The sequence below is a fragment of the Acipenser ruthenus genome, chromosome 8 (assembly GCF_902713425.1).
Source record: "Acipenser ruthenus chromosome 8, fAciRut3.2 maternal haplotype, whole genome shotgun sequence".
Classification (NCBI taxonomy): domain Eukaryota; kingdom Metazoa; phylum Chordata; class Actinopteri; order Acipenseriformes; family Acipenseridae; genus Acipenser; species Acipenser ruthenus.
Window position 1 is genome coordinate 22,002,360 of NC_081196.1, and position 20,319 is coordinate 22,022,678.

At 36.2% G+C, this 20,319-nt stretch overlaps 1 protein-coding gene across 2 annotated transcripts; it reads right to left on the reverse strand.

The window, feature by feature from the left end:
- Positions 1-5,319: 5,319 nt before the first annotated feature.
- LOC117406588 (T-complex protein 1 subunit theta) lies at positions 5,320-20,027 on the reverse strand. Of its 2 annotated transcripts, XM_034010713.2 has the most exons (16): positions 19,886-20,027; positions 18,344-18,434; positions 16,631-16,710; positions 11,468-11,617; positions 11,097-11,277; positions 10,735-10,796; positions 10,514-10,651; positions 9,993-10,171; positions 9,742-9,808; positions 9,500-9,587; positions 9,017-9,132; positions 7,089-7,160; positions 6,839-7,003; positions 6,436-6,555; positions 6,138-6,254; positions 5,320-5,573 (listed from the first exon to the last, which is right to left on the reverse strand). In XM_034010713.2, exons 1-15 carry the CDS (start codon positions 19,943-19,945, stop codon positions 6,147-6,149), a joined length of 1,677 nt encoding a protein of 558 aa, XP_033866604.1. In that variant the 5' UTR covers positions 19,946-20,027; the 3' UTR covers positions 5,320-5,573; positions 6,138-6,146. The 2 variants fall into 2 exon arrangements, with proteins under 2 accessions (XP_033866604.1, XP_033866605.1); XM_034010714.2 differs by lacking the exon at positions 6,138-6,254.
- Between the last annotated feature and the right edge of the window lie 292 nt (positions 20,028-20,319).

The following is a 20,319-nucleotide window of genomic DNA, read 5'->3' on the forward strand; positions in this document are numbered from 1 at the left end:
TAAGGGTGTTTTTTGAAGCTTAATTGTTTCATTTTATGAAATGTATTTCTACTGTTTTTTTTTTTTTTAGAACTTCACAGAACTCAGTACAAAGTGTTGTATTCATTTATTTGGTATATCCTCTACATCTGTATTGTGTTTGAAAGTGGAAATGAATTTATAAAAAAAAAAATCATAAAACATTTTTGCCAAAATGAGACGGAAATATATTTGTTTTCCGACTGTCCCGTTTTATGATCTACATTTTTTAGTTTGCTTCAATAAATATTTGATTTAATTCTGTTTAAGACAAACCAAGCAGCAAGTGCTGGATAAGAGTTAAATATAGAAATACAATAAAGATGATTTTGATTTTGATAATGAAAATCACAATTGTTGTCAAGATCCTCATTCTTGCATGGTAAAGAAATGTACCTAAAGGGTCATTTTATGAAAGTGTGTTACTGGATAAGTCCTCAATGTCAGCCAAGATATCTTAATGCTCAGACTTCGGTGCATTGGGATAGAACATCATCACACTCTCCTGGGAATTGCCACTGGTATTGATATATTAGTGTAACAATAATGCCATCATTATGCAAAGGCCCACTATCTAAATGCCAACTCGTCATCTCTTGCTCTAATAGATAATATACCCCTTGCAGTGTAAATGGTAATAACCAAGACAAAGGGAGTGAATCCACAGTGTTATGGCAGGATAAATGGGCTTCACCTTATTTCAAATGTAAAATAAAGTCTGCTAAACTAAATCTGTGTTTACAGCCTTGGTTATGTCCCACACAGGTGCAGCTGTATGGTTGTTTTGCTGCCTTTCCATGGAATTGCACCTACCAGTATATAATATATGGAGTTTAGAGTTCTACAGTAATTCAATGATATTTCCATCATCTCTTTGAGCAACACGTCAGATTATTTTCTGTGGTATCTAGGTAATGTAATACACCTTTTGTCCATAGTTCTTGGAATGGAGTAATCACAGAACCAAGCTTACTGTATATATTGAAGTCACTTTTAGGGAACAAAAGGAGGAATATATAACAACTGCCATATAATCTCAGGAGTCTAAATATTTAAAACCTAGAGCTGGGTGGTCCATGATTGAAAATGAAGAAGCTGTGCATGGACATTTGTTGCAGTTTTGCTAAGCAGTTCTCAAGATGAAAGCCCAGACTATCAGAAAGCTCCTGTATTGGCTAGATGAAATGGAATGCCCATACTTTGTCATAATTGTACTTTTTATATTATTACAGTATCCATCGCTTATACCGTCCAGGGTTATTGCGGGCATCAGCACGAGAATTCAGAATGTAGATACAATTTCTGTTAGATGCTGTGCGCTTGCTAAAGCATGCTTGGAACTCTGTCAGACAGCAAACAATGGAATGTGTATTAAAAAAGCTGGGTTTTCTATACTTGAGGAGTGGTGATGAAAATACAACCAAAACTGAAACTCTGACTAGGGTTGGATGATAATGACATTTCGGCTATCGGTTATCATCTGTAAATTATCACAATAATCGTGATTATTTGAGCAGCATGACAATGGCCAGTTTAAGTCATTGAATTTAGAAGAAAAAAAACTACAGTATATGCACTGAGTTTTTAAATTTCTGGTGGGTGCCCAGAACAAACACGAGTATAAAAATACACAGATTGTAATTTGCATATTAATAAATTATGTAGTTTTCCTATAAAATACTTTTTGTTTGTTGTTATTTAAACATTTGTTAATTCAAGAACGTTTACTTTCATATAAGAAAGTGCCACCAAATGTATTAATACAACTAAACAAAATTCTTAACATTACCTGGAAGCATTTTTCTTTATACAGTGCCTTGCGAAAGTATTCGGCCCCCTTGAACTTTGCGACCTTTTGCCACATTTCAGGCTTCAAACGTAAAGATATGAAACTGTAATTTTTTGTGAAGAATCAACAACAAGTGGGACACAATCATGAAGTGGAACGAAATTTATTGGATATTTCAAACTTTTTTAACAAATAAAAAACTGAAAAATTGGGCGTGCAAAATTATTCAGCCCCTTTACTTTCAGTGCAGCAAACTCTCTCCAGAAGTTCAGTGAGGATCTCTGAATGATCCAATGTTGACCTAAATGACTAATGATGATAAATAGAATCCACCTGTGTGTAATCAAGTCTCCGTATAAATGCACCTGCACTGTGATAGTCTCAGAGGTCCGTTTAAAGCGCAGAGAGCATCATGAAGAACAAGGAACACACCAGGCAGGTCCGAGATACTGTTGTGGAGAAGTTTAAAGCCGGATTTGGATACAAAAAGATTTCCCAAGCTTTAAACATCCCAAGGAGCACTGTGCAAGCGATAATATTGAAATGGAAGGAGTATCAGACCACTGCAAATCTACCAAGACCTGGCCGTCCCTCTAAACTTTCAGCTCATACAAGAAGACTGATCAGAGATGCAGCCAAGAGGCCCATGATCACTCTGGATGAACTGCAGAGATCTACAGCTGAGGTGGGAGACTCTGTCCATAGGACAACAATCAGTCGTATACTGCACAAATCTGGCCTTTATGGAAGAGTGGCAAGAAGAAAGACATTTCTTAAAGATATCCATAAAAAGTGTCGTTTACACTTTGCCACAAGCCACCTGGGAGACACACCAAACATGTGGAAGAAGGTGCTCTGGTCAGATGAAACCAAAATCAAACTTTTTGGCAACAATGCAAAACGTTATGTTTGGCGTAAAAGCAACACAGCTCATCACCCTGAACACACCATCCCCACTGTCAAACATGGTGGTGGCAGCATCATGGTTTGGGCCTGCTTTTCTTCAGCAGGGACAGGGAAGATGGTTAAAATTGATGGGAAGATGGATGGAGCCAAATACAGGACCATTCTGGAAGAAAACCTGATGGAGTCTGCAAAAGACCTGAGACTGGGACGGAGATTTGTCTTCCAACAAGACAATGATCCAAAACATAAAGCAAAATCTACAATGGAATGGTTCACAAATAAACATATCCAGGTTTTAGAATGGCCAAGTCAAAGTCCAGACCTGAATCCAATCGAGAATCTGTGGAAAGAACTGAAAACTGCTGTTCACAAATGCTCTCCATCCAACCTCACTGAGCTCGAGCTGTTTTGCAAGGAGGAATGGGCAAAAATTTCAGTCTCTCGATGTGCAAAACTGATAGAGACATACCCCAAGCGACTTACAGCTGTAATCGCAGCAAAAGGTGGCGCTACAAAGTATTAACTTAAGGGGGCTGAATAATTTTGCACGCCCAATTTTTCAGTTTTTTATTTGTTAAAAAAGTTTGAAATATCCAATAAATTTCGTTCCACTTCATGATTGTGTCCCACTTGTTGTTGATTCTTCACAAAAAATTACAGTTTCATATCTTTATGTTTGAAGCCTGAAATGTGGCAAAAGGTCGCGAAGTTCAAGGGGGCCGAATACTTTCGCAAGGCACTGTATATATATATATATTTTTTTAAAGCAGCAATTGGCTGTGGTTGAGAATCTCAAGCACAATAGAAAGAAACGCTGATGTACGGGTAAGCTGGGCTGAGTTGAGTGGGGGATGGAGGGGGGTAATGCTGGGATGCCAGAATCACCGTCGAGCCCTCTTGGGGTGTCGTGAGCTAGTCGACGAAATACTGAGGATGGAAGGTGCCCATTTGAAAACCCCAGAGATGTACCCTACTTGGCTCAATCCAGACGGTTGTCATGCTGATGCGCTGGGGAGACCGCACTGTGGTTGATCCCTGGAGCCAGCAACGCAGCCGTTGTGTGTGCTGATGCGCTAGGGAGGCAAAATAAGCTGATCTCTGGAGCCAGCATTACACTTCAGCCATCAACACCAGGCAGAAGGATATCTACATCATCATATGGAAGGAAATGCAAATGGATGGAGACACAGATGGATAACATTAGTTTACCGTAAAGCTACATCTTAGTTGGTGTTTATCTTGGCGAGAGCAGAGTTCAAATCAGCATGAAGTTTTAACATCTACTCTCATTTAATGGAAATCATTATTAGGAACATACTGAGTTTTGCACAGCACTGCTTGTATGCAGACAGTTTAATAAAATAAACAGCCTGTACTTCCATTAAAAGTTAATTCTTCTATTTATGCAACTACCCATTTTTACAATAGCAACGCCATGGGAACAGATATTTACGAGGGTTCTGATCACACGCTTATTTTTCTCCATGCGGTGCATAGGCTGCAGTATAGTACTCATTTCTTTACTGTAGTTTAAAATAAAGCATTCATTTTACGTAAAAAATAAATCCTGTGTCAAAATGTTTAATAGTCAAAAGTTCCACTTTTCGACAGTAATTTTACAGTGAGCTTGCGTTTTTATTTTATTTTTACAAACAATATTTGTGTTATGTTAGAAAACCAGTCATGCTTTGTCAGTATACAACTTTTATCAAAACGAAACCATGACGTAAAGTTAAAAGCATATTGTTTAAAATCAGTACTTAACTTCCAATGTTCGCAGTGCTCACGCAGACAATTCAGTGCCGCTTACTGCTCAATGCAGAGCTGCTTCCTGCTTCATTGGGTCACGGACGATAATTATGATTATCGATAATTTTCCAACACGATAATTATCATGATTACCGATAGTATCAATTATTGTTCCAACCCTAATTGACAACATTTTTTAGAAAACGCTGACAGTTTGCTGTCCATACTTGCAAAAAAAGACCATCCAGAGTTCCTCGTTGGATTTGCAGTAATGTAGCTTACCTATACTGTACTTGTTTGCACTTGCTTTATTACATTCATAGGTTTTTAGGTTTTAATACATTTTTTTTTCAGTGTAATGAGTGTCTTAATAAAAGATTTAACGGCATGCACGATTGTTTGTTTTGATTACTGTGACCATGTAAAATAGTAAAAGCAGTTTTTCACTAGTTTAAAAAGAACTGACTTGTTCCATTGCAATTGCAAATATGGGTAGGAGTCAGAGGTCTTTGTGCAAATTTCACATCATGGGTCATTCTAATGTTTTGTCCAACCCTTGAAAACCTTTAAGAGCAAGTAGTTTCATATGTTAATGTCCATTACTATTTGATGGTGTGTTAAACATGTGTGATTATTGGTTCTGGATAATGACGATTTAACACCAAATTACAATTTCTCTCTCATCTGTCTTTAACCAATATTGAAGCAACAGAACTCAGAACCACCCAAAGGCTGCATACACCACAAGCTAGGGGGATGTAAAAGAGCATTTAACATGACATTCAAATAAAGAAGCATGGCTCTGGAATATTTATTTAAAAAAAAAAAAAAAAAAAAAAAGGATTTGCTGCAAAAACTTGTGGGCTCAAGTGCATTTTTATTGAACGAAAAAAGTTAAACTGCTAGTTTCTCAAGCTTGCTTTTAAAGATGCAATTTTTTTTCTACAAACACAAAACAGCAGTTTTAAATGATTACGTTTAAATACATGAGAAGACAGACTTTATATAGTGGGACAAAACAAAAGGGTTATGAAGTTCATTCTTGGTCTTCATCCCAGTCTTTCTTCGCTTGTGGTGCTTTGGGTCCTCCTGCTGGTTTTGCCATAATTATCTAAAAAAAACCAAAAAGACAAAATCATACAATAGTTCATATCTGGGACAATACACCTCCATGTGCCATGCAAACACATTGTGCATACGCATTTTATTGATTTATGTAAACAATAAACTACTTTAGTCAACTTAATAAAATAAAAAAGACACTGCAGTTTACAAACATGTTCTGCTTCCATTTTTCCCATGCATTAAACTGTCAATGAAAACAAGGGCACATGTTTTTAGAAGTTCATTACAAAAGAATACAATTTCAACTAAACTGCAAAAAAAAGAACTGATGTGTGGCAGCAGCTACCGTTTTGCAGAAAAAAAGTTGTGACGTTAATTATACACAAAACATGCTGTCATAAACCAGTGGCTGTGAATTAGCTGTAAGAACTTTGATTTCTATCAAAACACACACACACACATCGACAGTTTTCAGAAATGACTGTAAACTTGTTTTACTCTCCGTCTCAATGTTAGTATCTATATGCAAATTGTGGTAAACAACCAAAGCTGGTGCTGGTTATTTTCATGCGGTTTTATTACTCAACAGAACTCCTGTTCATTATGGCACCTTAATAAATTAATAATGGCTGTCAAATTTATCAGGTTCATCCTCCCAACTGTCTTTATCCCAGTGTCCTTGTTGTTTAGGGGCTTTGGGTCCACCTGCTGGCTTAGCCATAATAATCTGACAGGGAAAGTTTAAAATCATGAACAAGCAGTAAAAGTCAATGCCTTCACCAGTAGTGTATATTTACTAGTACATTTAATTCACATTATAAAATGTTGTACAGCTACATTTAGCAAAGGTACATTTTTATACTTCATGCTGCAAAAAAAAAAGTAAATATGCATCTCTTATTCCTTACCTGATCAACTCGAAGTACCGTGACAGCAGAATTTGTGGCCAGTTTGATTCCCCAGTGTTTCACAAGGTATGGGTCTAAGATACCAGCTTCCAGCATGTCTTTCACAGCTGCACCTTCACCCTGTAACCAAAGCAGAAATTATTATAAAGCTTCAACACATTAGGAACTACTAGACCACAAAATAAGTTTACTCTAAGCAGATACTGACAATTCAACCAGTTCATTTGAAGTCTATGTTAAAAGTAAAATTAAACATTGGGTTTGTTTTTTAAACAAATATATTTGTGTACATCTCTTTCCTCATTCTCACTAGTGTGGAAGTTAGTCAGGATTTACTTAGTTTTCAGAGGGCACATGCAGTTAGCTTGTTAAAATTGTGAAAGTGTGTTGTGCCTATGCCTACCTCAATATCAAATCCAATATTTTTGTTCCCTTCTTGATGGACAGCATACAGTTTGGAGATAAGTTCATTGCCCTTGACACCAGAGTTCTCTGCAAGAGCACGCGGAATGGCTTCAAAAGCCTCTGCAAACTTCTTGATAGCATATTGTTCAAGACCTGGGCAAGACTAAAGCAAGACAGAGCAAAATGATACATTTCAATGCTGCAAACTGAAGGTAGTATTTCTAGAATTAAAGGTTTGTATGGCTTACCTCTCCATAAGAAGTAATGTGCTTAGCCAGTTCAATCTCAGTTGCACCAGCTCCAGGAACAAGACGCTTGTCCTAGTTTAAAAAAATAAATAAAAATAGTTATTCTAGCTTCAAATAAAGCATTACATTACTTTAAGCTTCAATATATATATATATATATATATATATATATATATATATATATATATATATATATTAAACTTGAGAAGTATTGGACAGCTATTTTCCGCTTTACAAATTTTCACTCTACTGAATGGTATCACAGTTGCAATAAAAGGCAGAATAAACTGATTTTGAAATGCCTCGCTTAGACAGTTTCCAACTTGCTGGAAATGTTGTGTAGTGATTTTTATATAGATTGTATACATTATATTTTTTGTTGCGACTTTGTTATGTGGAATGTAATAAACGAGAACCAAAATCAGTGAGTTTTTCCCCCTTCACTTTACAACGCCATTTCCACGTTTGTTTTATTTGAAGTGTTTAAAGTAAAATGTCAGTTTCCGTTTGCTGTTCAGCTACAAAAAGGAACAAGTAAACCTCATGTTGTTACTTTATGAAAACGTGTCGATGGCCACTGTTTACTGCAAAGAAACAACAATGGCAAGGAATGAAAATAAATAAAACGTGGTGTCAACTTTATGCACTATTTATTTCGGGAATAAAAAAAAACAACGTTTAACTTGAACTGCTATTTGGCATCCTTTGTTTTGTAGTTAATTCACTGGGGTAAAGTAAGGCCTACACAACTTATTCTTTATTCCTGGGATATTTTTCTATTTTAACGTGTTACATATTGTAAGATCTTGCTGTAAAATAAAGGCACACACACACGGGCCATGCCCCCCTGCCCCTGCTGCTATGCTGTATTTGCCTGCGTTCTGAGCAATATGATAGCTTTTATTACTTTTTGAAAACGAACAAATATTTAAATTATGAGCAAATATCCGAACATGAAAATCCTGTGTTTGTCCCAGCACTAATTAATAACCAAAGATAAACTTTTTATAAAAGCCAACATAAAAATGATACAAAAGGACTTTTCCTTCATTTGTATTTTGCAAGTGAGAAATGTATCTTGGGACCTTAAGTCAAAATACACCCCCTTCAGGATTGGGTCGACCCCATCGGATTGGGGTTAATGGACATTTTTAAAAACCCTACACAGAAGCTATTTTGATAGTTTTATTTAAAAGCATAGGCTTGCAATGTATTTATTACTGCATTAATGTTTTATTTTATTTCCAAAGTAGCCTAGTTTGACACATTTCGGGCTACCCCGAGAATAATTCAAAGTAGTCTCACTTTCACACGATCGGCCGATTGGATCCTTCTAGTATCAGATCTTCTTCAGATCGGCTTTGGGTAAAGTGAATGTTCTGCAGTTCTGCATCGCGATGGGGCCATTCGCAAGACAATCCCAAGCCAAGTAGAAAGGATTTGGGGTTTCTAAAAATGTCAATTAACCCCAAGCCGATGGGGTCAACCCAATCCCGATTGTGTTGTTTTTCGGACTGGTGCAATAACATATTCATGTTTGACTTGAGAAACAATTCACAGAATAATCTAGATTTACTCTATCAAACACCGAAATCAAATTCAACCAGCTACTACTGCGGTCACTAAAATGCAGCCGTGCCCAACATCAGATTGGAAACCAGCTCAATCGAAATCACAAATGCGTACAGGTGAATGAAACTATAGTCAGACTAAACTTTGAGCTGCTAAACAAAAATGAAATATTTATGCACAGTGGTTTAGACATAATACCATTAAATAAAAGTCTATTCAAGATCGTTATTTTCTTTATCTTATTTTGGCAGTCGTCCTGTGTACCTCGTATGACCCTTAGAAGTACCCCCAGGGGTACGTGTACCCCCGGTTGAAAACCCCTGGTAGAGGACAAGGAAATCCTTGCATATCCTTACCCTTACAAGAACTTTGAATGTGTTTACTCCATCATCAACTGCCCTTTCAATGTCATCCATTAAGTTATTTGTAGACCCACGGATTACAAGTGTGGAAATTGCACCTTCCTCTTTTTCTGAGAAGAAAAAAAACACTTACACTTATGTTGCTGCATATAGTGCATTTATAAATACATTCCCTTTACCACCAAAATAATCAACTGACAAATTCTAAGAAAGGACCAACCCATATATTTATATTTTTTTTATTATTATTTTAAAAGAGTCAACCATAATAAAACATGCATTTCCTGCAAAATTTTTATGCAAGACATTCTTCTTGCTCAGAAATATGCTTTATAGTGCTCCTGCTGACCCACAGAACAGGTCAAATGTATATATCTTCTGAAAGGCATTTACAGCTTATACACAGAAGTTTACTTTCTCAAATGGTTGTTAGCCAGTCTATTCTAATAACCACTTGGATATTGAAAAATAACTTACCATGCTTGAAGACCACCACTTGCGTGTCGCCAACTTCTGTCAGGTAAACACTATCACAATGTCCCATCTCTTCTGGAGTAGGTGGTGTCTAAATAAACAGAACGACGTTAAGGTACAATCATGCATTGTTAAATGTCAAAATGTTAGTACTTGTTAAGTTTACACACACATACAAAAGCACCACCCCAAAACTACAGGATATACAAAAAAAGTCTTGAATTTGAACAACTACGACAGCTTACCAGTCTGGGAAGAGCCACGGCACCCACTGTTTTGCATAACCTTCTTAAATCCCATTTGGAGTTCATCCTGTAGAAAAGACAACCAAATGCTAATCAGGTTTACAAGGTAGATACTGCATGATTCATTAACTTCTATTACAACAGTTAGGATGGCCTAATAGCCACTTGTTAGGTTCTCATTAGCAGTGACAACTGTGATATTAGATACTTCAATACTTAAATAGTGAGTTTTTTAAACCGTTATTTTTTACCTGACTACCATAAGTTGGTACTTATTGGCATAGTGAAGAGCCATATCAGCCACTTTGCCCCCTGTTACCACTACAGTTGCACCAGCATCTGCAATGGCTTTTACTTGAGATTCCATCATATTTTCCTCTCCCCTGCTGAAGCTCATCAGTTCCTCTGCATTCTTTATCAATACTGTCCCCTATGAGATACGAAAAATAAAATCGATTTTAGTTAAAACCATCACTAATAAATCAGGAGGGTAGACTCTACTTGTCCTCCTTAATCTACTTGCCCCAATTACAAAACTATTTGTCCAATGGGCAAAGTATAACAGCAAATCTTGTTGTCTCGGTCATCAGGCGATATGAATTCCACACCCCTATAGTATACACAATGCCTCTTTTTATTGCCCATTAAATTGAAAATGCCAGTAAAAACAGAATTCATACCCAGAAAAGAATGTGCAGAATCCTTATAGTGGTATATCATCATTTTTGTTTTCAGAACAGTGTTATTGTAACATCTTTAGCTGCATCTTTACCTTGGTCTCTGTTACCATGCAGTCAAATGGACAGGAAAACACAGCGATTTTTGCATCTTTGATAGAGGTGACATCTCCTTCAGTTTCTCTTTTAAAGACCATTCCATGCAACACTGAAGAAGCAGTCAGTCCAGAACCCTTCCAGGAAACACAATACAAGTTATTATACATAACTTTACAAAAAAAACAAAAAATACCTTTTGTGATTCAAAAATACATACCACGATCTTACACACTCGGACTCCATCCACATTGAAATTACCAGATTCAGGAAAAATAGACACTAAAAGGAAAAACACACAGGTTAACAAAAAACACATGCAAGTCTAGGTAGCACATGCAGGCATTCTTGCATTAACTATTGAGCAAAACTTAACACCATCCATCATCACCTTGATGCAAATACCCAAATTACCCATTTTAAATAAAATACATCACTCTTTATTCCTGCTGAAAATGCATGAGACTGTTTAATACGTGTAAAGGTGGTGGATCGCTTTTAACAAGAACCACAAAAAGAAATACATCAGTGAGTGAAAATACACTTAACGTTACACTTTGCTTATGCTTAAAACAAGCTTACCACAGGCCTGTGCAATGAGCTTGGACAGAAAATCTTCATTGCCATATTGTTTGCTCATTACTGCAGTGCGGATCAGAGAAGACGCCTCTTCAACATCAGAGAGGTTCTTTGCAGAAGAACACACACAGTCCGGGAGAATCTCCAGAGCTTTTTTGCAAGCCATTTCATAGCCTTCAATCACCTAAAGAAATGAAACATGCAGTGTTGTAAGTGTGACATACCGAAGGATACCTTCATATACCCCTGCATTCTGATTCTGACTCAATAACCTGGGCTAAAGAATGTCCTAATCAAGTTTAATGAATGTAAAATGAATACAATACTATGAAAAACTAAAGACCAGACTGCTGCAATATACTTTCGTTCCTCACCTCTGAGACGGAAAGCCCCATTCTGAGAAGCTCTTCTGCAAGTTCAAGAAGGGCTCCTGCAAACACCAGAACAAAGTTTGTTCCATCCCCAACCTCTTGTTCTTGCATGTGTGATGCCATAACGATCATTCTAGCTGCAGGGTGCTGAACCTGGAACACAAATAAATATTTATATGGAATTACCTTTTACTGTAAAGCAATAGCTGCCCATTTTTAAATACACTGCATCCAATTAGTTGGCTATAAATACAAAAGTCAAATAAAAAGAAACAAATATAACAGTTAATGGAAATTCATTTTTTTAGATAGGTTTCTGTTCTGACTAACCAATGCTGCAAATTTTCTAAAATTCTAGGATCCTACTAGATCAGGGTTGTCCAATACGTTAGCCACGTGTGTGGAACTACTCATATTTGCACGCCGTATGCATGTGTACTTCAACCTTTTGGTGCGTTTCTTGGCAAAAGTGTTTTTTGATCGTTGTGTGTTCTTTACTTCCTTGGTTACTGCTTACCTGTTCTCTGCTAAAATGGCATATAAAGGTGGGCGACAAAGCAAAAAAAAAAAATTCTCTACCATGTATTTCAATGTGAGTGTCACTGTAAAGAAGAGATAGTGGTAGATGTTTGTTAAGTCCATTTTTTAACATCTTCAACACCATGACACTGTCAAATGAAAACCCACTTAGAGTACCATGCCGTACGTGCATACGTCAAGTTTCCCATTCTATTCTATCAGTCTAAAGTTTCAGGTTTCATTCTAAGTCAGTGCTAGTACTGTGGAATGTGCAATGAAAGTCTGGGGAGGGTCAGGTGACATGTGTATCCAATTGTGTGTCATGTAGCAATTCCAATCTAGCTGTGGGCGTTTAGAAGACTGAGATACTGCAGGAAGCCATTCAACTTTTACAAGTATATATATATATATATATATATATATATATATATATATATATATATATATATATAATGTGTGTTCAATTATTACTTTTTGTTTTATTATTAGTTTTACTTGTTTAGTTGTACTTTATATAGTTTTAGCAAAAGCTAAACATGGCAACGTACGTGGACAGCGACAAACGGGAGTGAAGTTGGTTCAGAGGATTTCGATACCGGCGACAGTGATGCTGACTTATCACTCAGCAACGATGATGAAGAGGATGTGGAGCCAAGAACAGTACAAACTGTACAAACAAAAGAGCATGCAGCTACTTTACAGGTAGGCCAGCTGCAAACAGGAAGCTGTTTGGTTTAAAATGGCAGTGCTGTGACGAAATACTATCAAAACACAGCACTGGGTACAAGGCAATAAAGCAGGTGTCTGCGGCAGCCAGATCCATCACAATGCCTGCACAAAGTAGCCCTGTACACACATTTGTGACTATCCCTCCAACACAAGGGAAGCAGAGACCACAAAAAAGGTGCAGGGTCTGCTACGAAAATGAAAACAAAAAAAAGGACGCAAGAAAAATGGTCAGTGGTTGCGAAGGCAACCCCGGGTTCTGTTGTATTGAACATTTCAATAAACGGCACAATGCAAGGTTGGTAATGTATTGTGTAAGGGAGGCGTTTTCTACAAAAATGAGTGCATGTGGCTAAAACGGTAAGCAGTCAGCGATTTCTATTGGACAACACTGTACTACAGTTGCAGACAAACAGTATCGGCGCTCTACACTTAATATAAGATCATTCAAGAAAACAAGTTCAATACAAGCATTTAGTGAATATTAGCCACTAATTCATTTGGCAAAGATTAAAATACACAATTACTGATAGTTAACAAACAATCTTTAAAAAAAAAAAATGCACTTAAGCAATTTCAAATATTTATTCATAACAAGTGTTGGCACCCTTACATTAAAAGGCTGCAAAAATGTAATAGAACAAGTTAAATATATTAATTGATTGAAAATCATTACACAGTAACTAAGCTACATTATAAATAGGGTTTCTAATTTTCGGTTTTAACCGATAAAACACTGCTACAAAAATAACGAAATCGGCACATTGCCAATAAACACTGGAAATGGTTACTCAATTTGTTGATTTGACCCTTTTCCCTGTGAATAATATATATATATATATATATTATACACACACATACATACAATTTTGGAATGTAATCGAAAACAATAATTTCAAACAGTATAGAAAAAGCTAAAAATAAGCACCAAAAAATTAAATTAATAAAAAACGAAAAACAGACATCCTAATTATAAAGCAGCCATTATTTTCATCATCTGTTGAAGAATGTTTTGGCAATACAGCAGATGATGGTCAAGACAAAGCACTTGTAGCAAATTACAAAAAGGGAAATGGTTACAGAACAGCATCAAAAGAAACGTGGAATACGAAAATTCCCAATCAGATCAATAATCAAGAAGTACCACAGAACCAATTCCAATGAAACGCTGAAAAGAAGTTGACGTCCAAAGAAAATTATGGGTACAGCAGGTTAGAGAAACGTCTGAGCAGGAAAAAAAACAAACAAAAAAAAGACCAACAGCCAAGGATTTAGAAGCATCAGGCATAATAGGGCATGAAAGAACCGTATAAAGTCACCTGTACACAGAAGAGCTGTATGCATGTAGACCTTGCTGCAAAAAATTCATAAAACAAACCATCTAAAATTTGCCAAGAAATATGAACAGGAATCTGAAGCATTCAACAAAATGTATCTTCCAACATGACAACGACCCAAAGCATACAGTGAAGTAAAAGTTCTGGAATGGCTTTCACCATCACCAACTCACAATCCAATAGAAGTGCTTTACACTGATCTGAAAAAGCTGTAGACAAGCATTATGTAGCCAATCTGTCTGAGCTGACGGAAATATACAAGACAGAATTGGACCAGATTTCACCAACAAGATGCAACATACTGGTTAAGAATTCTCTTAAACGTCAAAGACGTAATACAAGCAAAAGGAGGAAACACGAAATACTAAAGCAGGGGTGCCAATACCTGTCATGAACGAATACTTTAAATGTTTATTTTTTCTTGATAAAGATTACCTGTTAAATTCCAAGAAAGTGTATTTTGCTTTTTGTTTTATTAACACTAGAACCGCCACGGTAGTCATTTTGACGGTTTTCACTTTTAAAATTCAAATTACTCTGTGTGTGTTAAAGATCCACGGTTGTCTGAGCTTGACTTTTCCTAAATACATGTATTAAATATACTGACGGCATTTGAAAGGCTACAATAAAAAAAAAAGTTAGGAGCACTTCTACCTAGAACCAACAAAAGTAGTCATTTTGACGGCTTGTTAAAATACATGCTTTTATTAATAATATAACCTACAATATGCTATTTTTTATATGTATACAAGCCAGTTTGTTATCTGTACCTCCGCTGAGTTTACAGCAGTATGTATTTGAATAGACTATTGCTCTTGACATCTAGATATGTGTTATCCAAATATCTATTGTAATCCTATCAATTCCTTGCAGAACTGCCGTCTGGCTGTCTACGTGAGCATATATAGTCTGCTGTATTATAATATTACTATTACAAGAAATCTTGATATTTTTTGCGTTTTTTATTTGAGAGCAAGTACAGATACACTTGCCTTGGCATCAGAAATTTGGAACGACTTCACTGAAAACAGCACTGCCTGTTTCAAGGTAAACATAAAACACTACATGGACAAGCAGCTGTTTCTGACAAAAGCACGGTGTCCTTGGACAAACAAACCTGTCAAATTTGGGATCAAGTTTTGGCTGGCAGCAGACCCTACCCCTACCTGTGCAAAGATGAAACTCCCCCCCCTGGTCAGAGACTGGTGTGTTGTCAAGTTGAAGAAAAAAAAGAAAACAGCCAGGTTGCAACAGTAAACAAAGAAGAAGAGCGTTTCCACCTTCTGTGCAAAACGTAGTACTCAGTGAAAGCAATCACTGGTGTCCAGTTGCTGTATTTTACATTGTACTGGACATGGCAGCTATCAATTCCTTAGTTTTGTACAATGAATGCACCTGGGAAAATATCAGTAGGAGAGATCTCTTATGATGCTAGACACAGAGCTTTGGCAGAAACACTTTGATCAGAAAACTGCAAAGCGGCAGGGAAACGCAGCTCAACCTGGATACAGTGCACACCAAGTGACACATGCAACAGAAAACAATGCCAGGTAACTAAATGCAGTAAAAATAAAACTTCTGATATCTGTGCCCAGTGTGAAAGAGCAGTATGTGGTAAATGCACACGACAAGTTGATAAGCGTTACATCTGTGTGGATTGTGCGAATATGGGGGCTACTTTGAAGTATGTTTCCCTGAATGCGCATTCCCGTTGCACAATGGGAACTGAGTTATTTTCTTTGTTATTTTTTATAAATAATTATTTCGATTTTACAATTGTGTATGTAGGCCTACATATAACCAGTTTACAGCTGGTTACACAATATCTTCTTTTGAAATGTTTATTTTATTATAGTTTTTCATTTTTTGAAGTCGTGCTATGCAGTAGGGTGATGTGAAATAAATTATATTTTTGTAAATAATGACTTCGTTTTCACAATTTTATATGTATATATAGCAGTTTACACCTGTTTACACAATATCTTCTTTTGAAATGTTTATTTTATTGTAGCTTTTCATTTTTGTACGTCATGCATTATATGCGCTAATTTCGAAAATAAAACCTTTTATATTTATCATTTAAATACGATGTTTCTGCTATGCAAATGTTAGATATGATGTTCATAAATAAAACTTTTGAGTTGTATCTGATAGTTTGTGTTTCATTTTCATATCAAAGCTGTTTAAAATGTTCCTGTCAAAATGACTACTGCTGGCGATTCTAGGTAGTAACATAAACCCAGCGGTTCTAGTGTTAAAGTGGTAAAATGTTTACTAAATGCTTGTCCTTAATCTGTTACCTTGAACTAAGGTATAATAAACATAGGGTGCTAATACTTTTGTCTGCAACTGTAGGTCAGTCATGTGTAGTGTATGCATCTTAGACATCAGTCATTTGAGGATATACAGTATGTTAATGTAGTTAGAATTATTTTTACATAACAGCCATTTTATAACAGTATTATTTTATGTATAAAACATTGATTGTGATTTATTTTTGGTTTAAGATTTTTTTAAAACACGTAGTGCTACACCAATGTAATGGTTATCTCGGTGTTAAACTGAGAAACTTAAAACATCTCACCTCCAATTCTCGTAGAATAGTGGCTGCATCATTTGTGACAAAGAGTTTTTCCAAATGGTTGATGACCATTTTATTCATGCCTGAAAAAATAAATAAGATCATAAATCGCTTTAGCACAGACAATTGAGTCCTTTAGAACATAAAATCAGATCACATTTTGAGTGACCACTTTGGTTAACATGTATGACTACAAGCTAAGAGAACACCCCTCAGGAAGCTAGAAATTTGTTCTCTTAGCCAAAGTATTCTCTAAGACAGAGTTGACCACAGACAATATGAAATCAATCAATAAATTACTTCTCATGACATCAGTGCATCAACATATGAAATGAACAGAACACATAACTTTCCCTTCACAGACATCGCTTATTTGTGCTGTTGTATCACTAAGGCTGTATTTTTTCATGGTGAGCATGGATTTCACGATTTCCATGAATTAGAACCAGTGCCATGTAATAATAATATCCAATTCTCAGTGAAAATCTCAATTTCAGAAAGAATACTATTTTTAGCATTTAAAAATGCATTGATTAAATGTTCGCTTCACCAGTGGACAACTTGTTATATGAAATCCAGTTGAACTTGCTTACCCTAAATTATGAAAATGCATGGCATGGAGGGTTTTAAAAAAGCTTTAATTACAGGACACAGACAAGCTCTATATTAAACTCTTGTTAACAGGGTAACAATTATTGTGTGAATCATCCAGAAAACATTGTTTTTTGTTTGTTTGAATTAACTTTTTATCAACATAATAGACATGAAATCGCCTTGATGCCCTTGGATTGGATTTATATTTTGCCTTTCTGCCCTAGAACTACCTTGGTGCCACTGAATTTTCATGCCCAACGAAGGCAACATTGCCTTGCCCTTCATGACCTTAACTTCATGCCCTGATAAACTAACAGAAAAACTAACGTTAATATTACTGTCAAACTAAATTAACACAGCAAACCTACACACGTTAGAAAATGCAACAGCAGCTCTAGGATTAATTATGAATACATGTACAGGAGCAGTATTCAAGACATGCACACAATTATTTAACAAAATGGTGTATCAACTCACCAGAACGGGAAACTAATAGAAGAGAAGCAGCGGCACGTTTCACCGTTTGTTTACATGTTATTTTACAGCGACGTGCAGTCGTGGATATCAGAATACACAACGAGCCAATGATAAACTGAAAGACTGAATAAACCAATCAGTGTTCCTCAAGACTCTCGCAATGACAAGTCAGTTTTGAAAAAACTGAATAAACCATTTTAATTTAAGTCTGATGATGTTGAGTTGTCAGGTTCTAAAACAGCACTTTATCAGTTGTGAACGAATAGCTATCAGTGCCAGGAGGTCTTCTTTTAAGCAAAGTTCCTGTTCCTTTAGGCGGAGCATTTACAATGGGGAAAATCAATTTCGCCACAAGGTTGTTCTCTTAGCCGAAGTGTTCTCTTAGGAGTTCCTATACGCGGAGACTACTGTACAAGGAATTTTACCATTGTTATAAATCCCTCTGTAGGAGTATTATTTCTACTATACTGAAAAGGATACTGGTTTTAGGCAAATGTTTACAGTTAAAATGAAGTAATCATCTGGAGTCATTGATCTGGAGTCATTACTTTGCAATATAACAAAATATTTTACTTTATGGAGTTGGTTAGCAAAAAAAATGTCCTTTTAGCTTTTTAAATGATCACTGATCTGAAAAACACATACCATTTGGTCCATAGGCTGTGCGTGTGGTCTGGGCCAGTTCTTTACAGGCTTGGATATTTCTGAAGACTGCCTCTTCAAGTCCAGAGTAATGCTAGAATAAAAGTGAGAAACAGAATTAAGAAACATGACAGTCACTGAAATTGAATATCATATTTGTATTAATCCAGATACACATTTCCTTCCCGTATATAAACACTAGGGTAAAATGTTTTGTCAGATGGATGTCATTAAGCAAAGCAATTTAAATCACATCAGCATCAACTTCTCAGTATAAATATTCTAAGTACATATGACTTTACCATGAGCCCTACAGTATTTTGTAAATTTACTTGGAGCCAAGAACAAAAATGTTAAATCCATTATTAGCATGCTCTAACTGATACGTTATGTGAATTAATCTTGATCTTTAGATACAGCTTACCCCTTTACCATCACAAGTGCAACGGCTACTGCATTAGACCAGGTCACTGGCAGCCACAACCTTTAAGCATGAATCCTACCTAGATCTGTAGATTTATTTGTGTTTATTTTTGTATGTCAGACACTGTCATAATGGTTTTGTGCTGCCAACTAAGCACATTTTCGACAAATTAGAAAAATAAAAAAGGTGCTGCAACCCTTATGCTTTAGGCATCTATAGTCAAAAAATATATAAAAAGTATTTAAAGCATTTTAAATACTTGCTGGAATCTGCAACAATTATACATTTTAATGAATCAGTGAAGAATAGCTCACAGTATGAGACTACTTTGTAATGTAATTAACATTTTAATTTAATAATTGGTGCATCCGTATCCTCACAAGTCGCTGCCGGGCAGACAACCGCCGTTCAAACTGACTGCAAGAAGCCCCGCCCTGTGGCAGTAAACACTACAGAGTACCCAGGGCTCTTTAAAAAAAAAAAAAAAAAAAAACAACAACATACTAATGGGATGAATCTTGGAATTTTATAAGAAAATGTGACATTTACACAGTAATATTTTGTTCATTTTGGTGTTTTCACAAGGTTAAAACAAACACACAATAAATACTGTTCCGTCTTCAATTTCATAATCACAATCAGTATAAATGTACTTTTTACTAGAGATGTCTTGCGTATATTCCCGATTGCCAATATTATATATATATATATATATATATATATATATATATATATAATATCCTTTTGTTTTAACACAGGGTCTAACATCCCCATATATGGAGAGCAACGGAAAGTGAATCAACAATGGATATGGGCACATCGCAATTAAGGCCGAAGTGAAAATACACCTATATGACCTTGGCTTTAATTAATACGAAACTGTGATTCCAGTTGAAGATAACAAGCGTACTAAACTAAACAGTGAGTTACGGAGTAAATGATCACGACTGAATTAATTCTGATTTGTGGCCTGTATCAGCCGGCTTTATTCTAGAAGCTTCCCACATGACACAGCGTCTTGGTAATAATGGGTCTGTTTCTTTCCAGCTAAATTCGAATCTTCGCAGGTGTCGAGTACCAGTTTATCATTGTGCAAAACAAAACATAATTCTGGTTCTTACCTTTGCGCCATCCTTTAACATTTGGGCAAAGCCCGGTGCCTTAGGTACGTGAAGAGCCATGTCTGCGCTGTTTCTGCAACCCGGCGTGGAGAGGAAAGGGGAATCAGCAGTCAATCGAGTGCAGAGCAAAAAAAAGACAGGCTGAATTAATCAACCACTGAATCATTGCTCTACAGCAGGAGAGATTGTCGATCACCGGCCCAAAATTCAGACTATTGTTGTTTTCAACTTTTCAGTAGCATGCTACATAAATTATTACATATACAAATGCTTATTATGATATATTTTGTATTTTTTATATAGAGGTGCAGCAGTAAGTTGTTTTTTTAAGAAGGTAGACAGGGAAAGCAGCAAGTAACCCATGCATTTCACTACAGTATTACTGAAAAGCAGCAAGTAGCCCATGCATTTCACTACAGTATTAACAAATAAGA

What these genes read in the sequence shown, in the direction of transcription:
- LOC117406588 (XM_034010713.2), bottom strand. Translation starts at nt 19,945, where the DNA reads ATGGCTCTTCACGTACCTAAGGCACCGGGCTTTGCCCAAATGTTAAAG. An exon ending in TACCAACTTATGGTAGTCAG is followed by an intron (nt 9,809 to 9,992) that starts GTAAAAAATAAC and finishes TCTTTTCTACAG; the next exon opens with GATGAACTCCAAATGGGATT. An exon ending in AGTGGTGGTCTTCAAGCATG is followed by an intron (nt 9,133 to 9,499) that starts GTAAGTTATTTT and finishes TTTTCTTCTCAG; the next exon opens with AAAAAGAGGAAGGTGCAATT.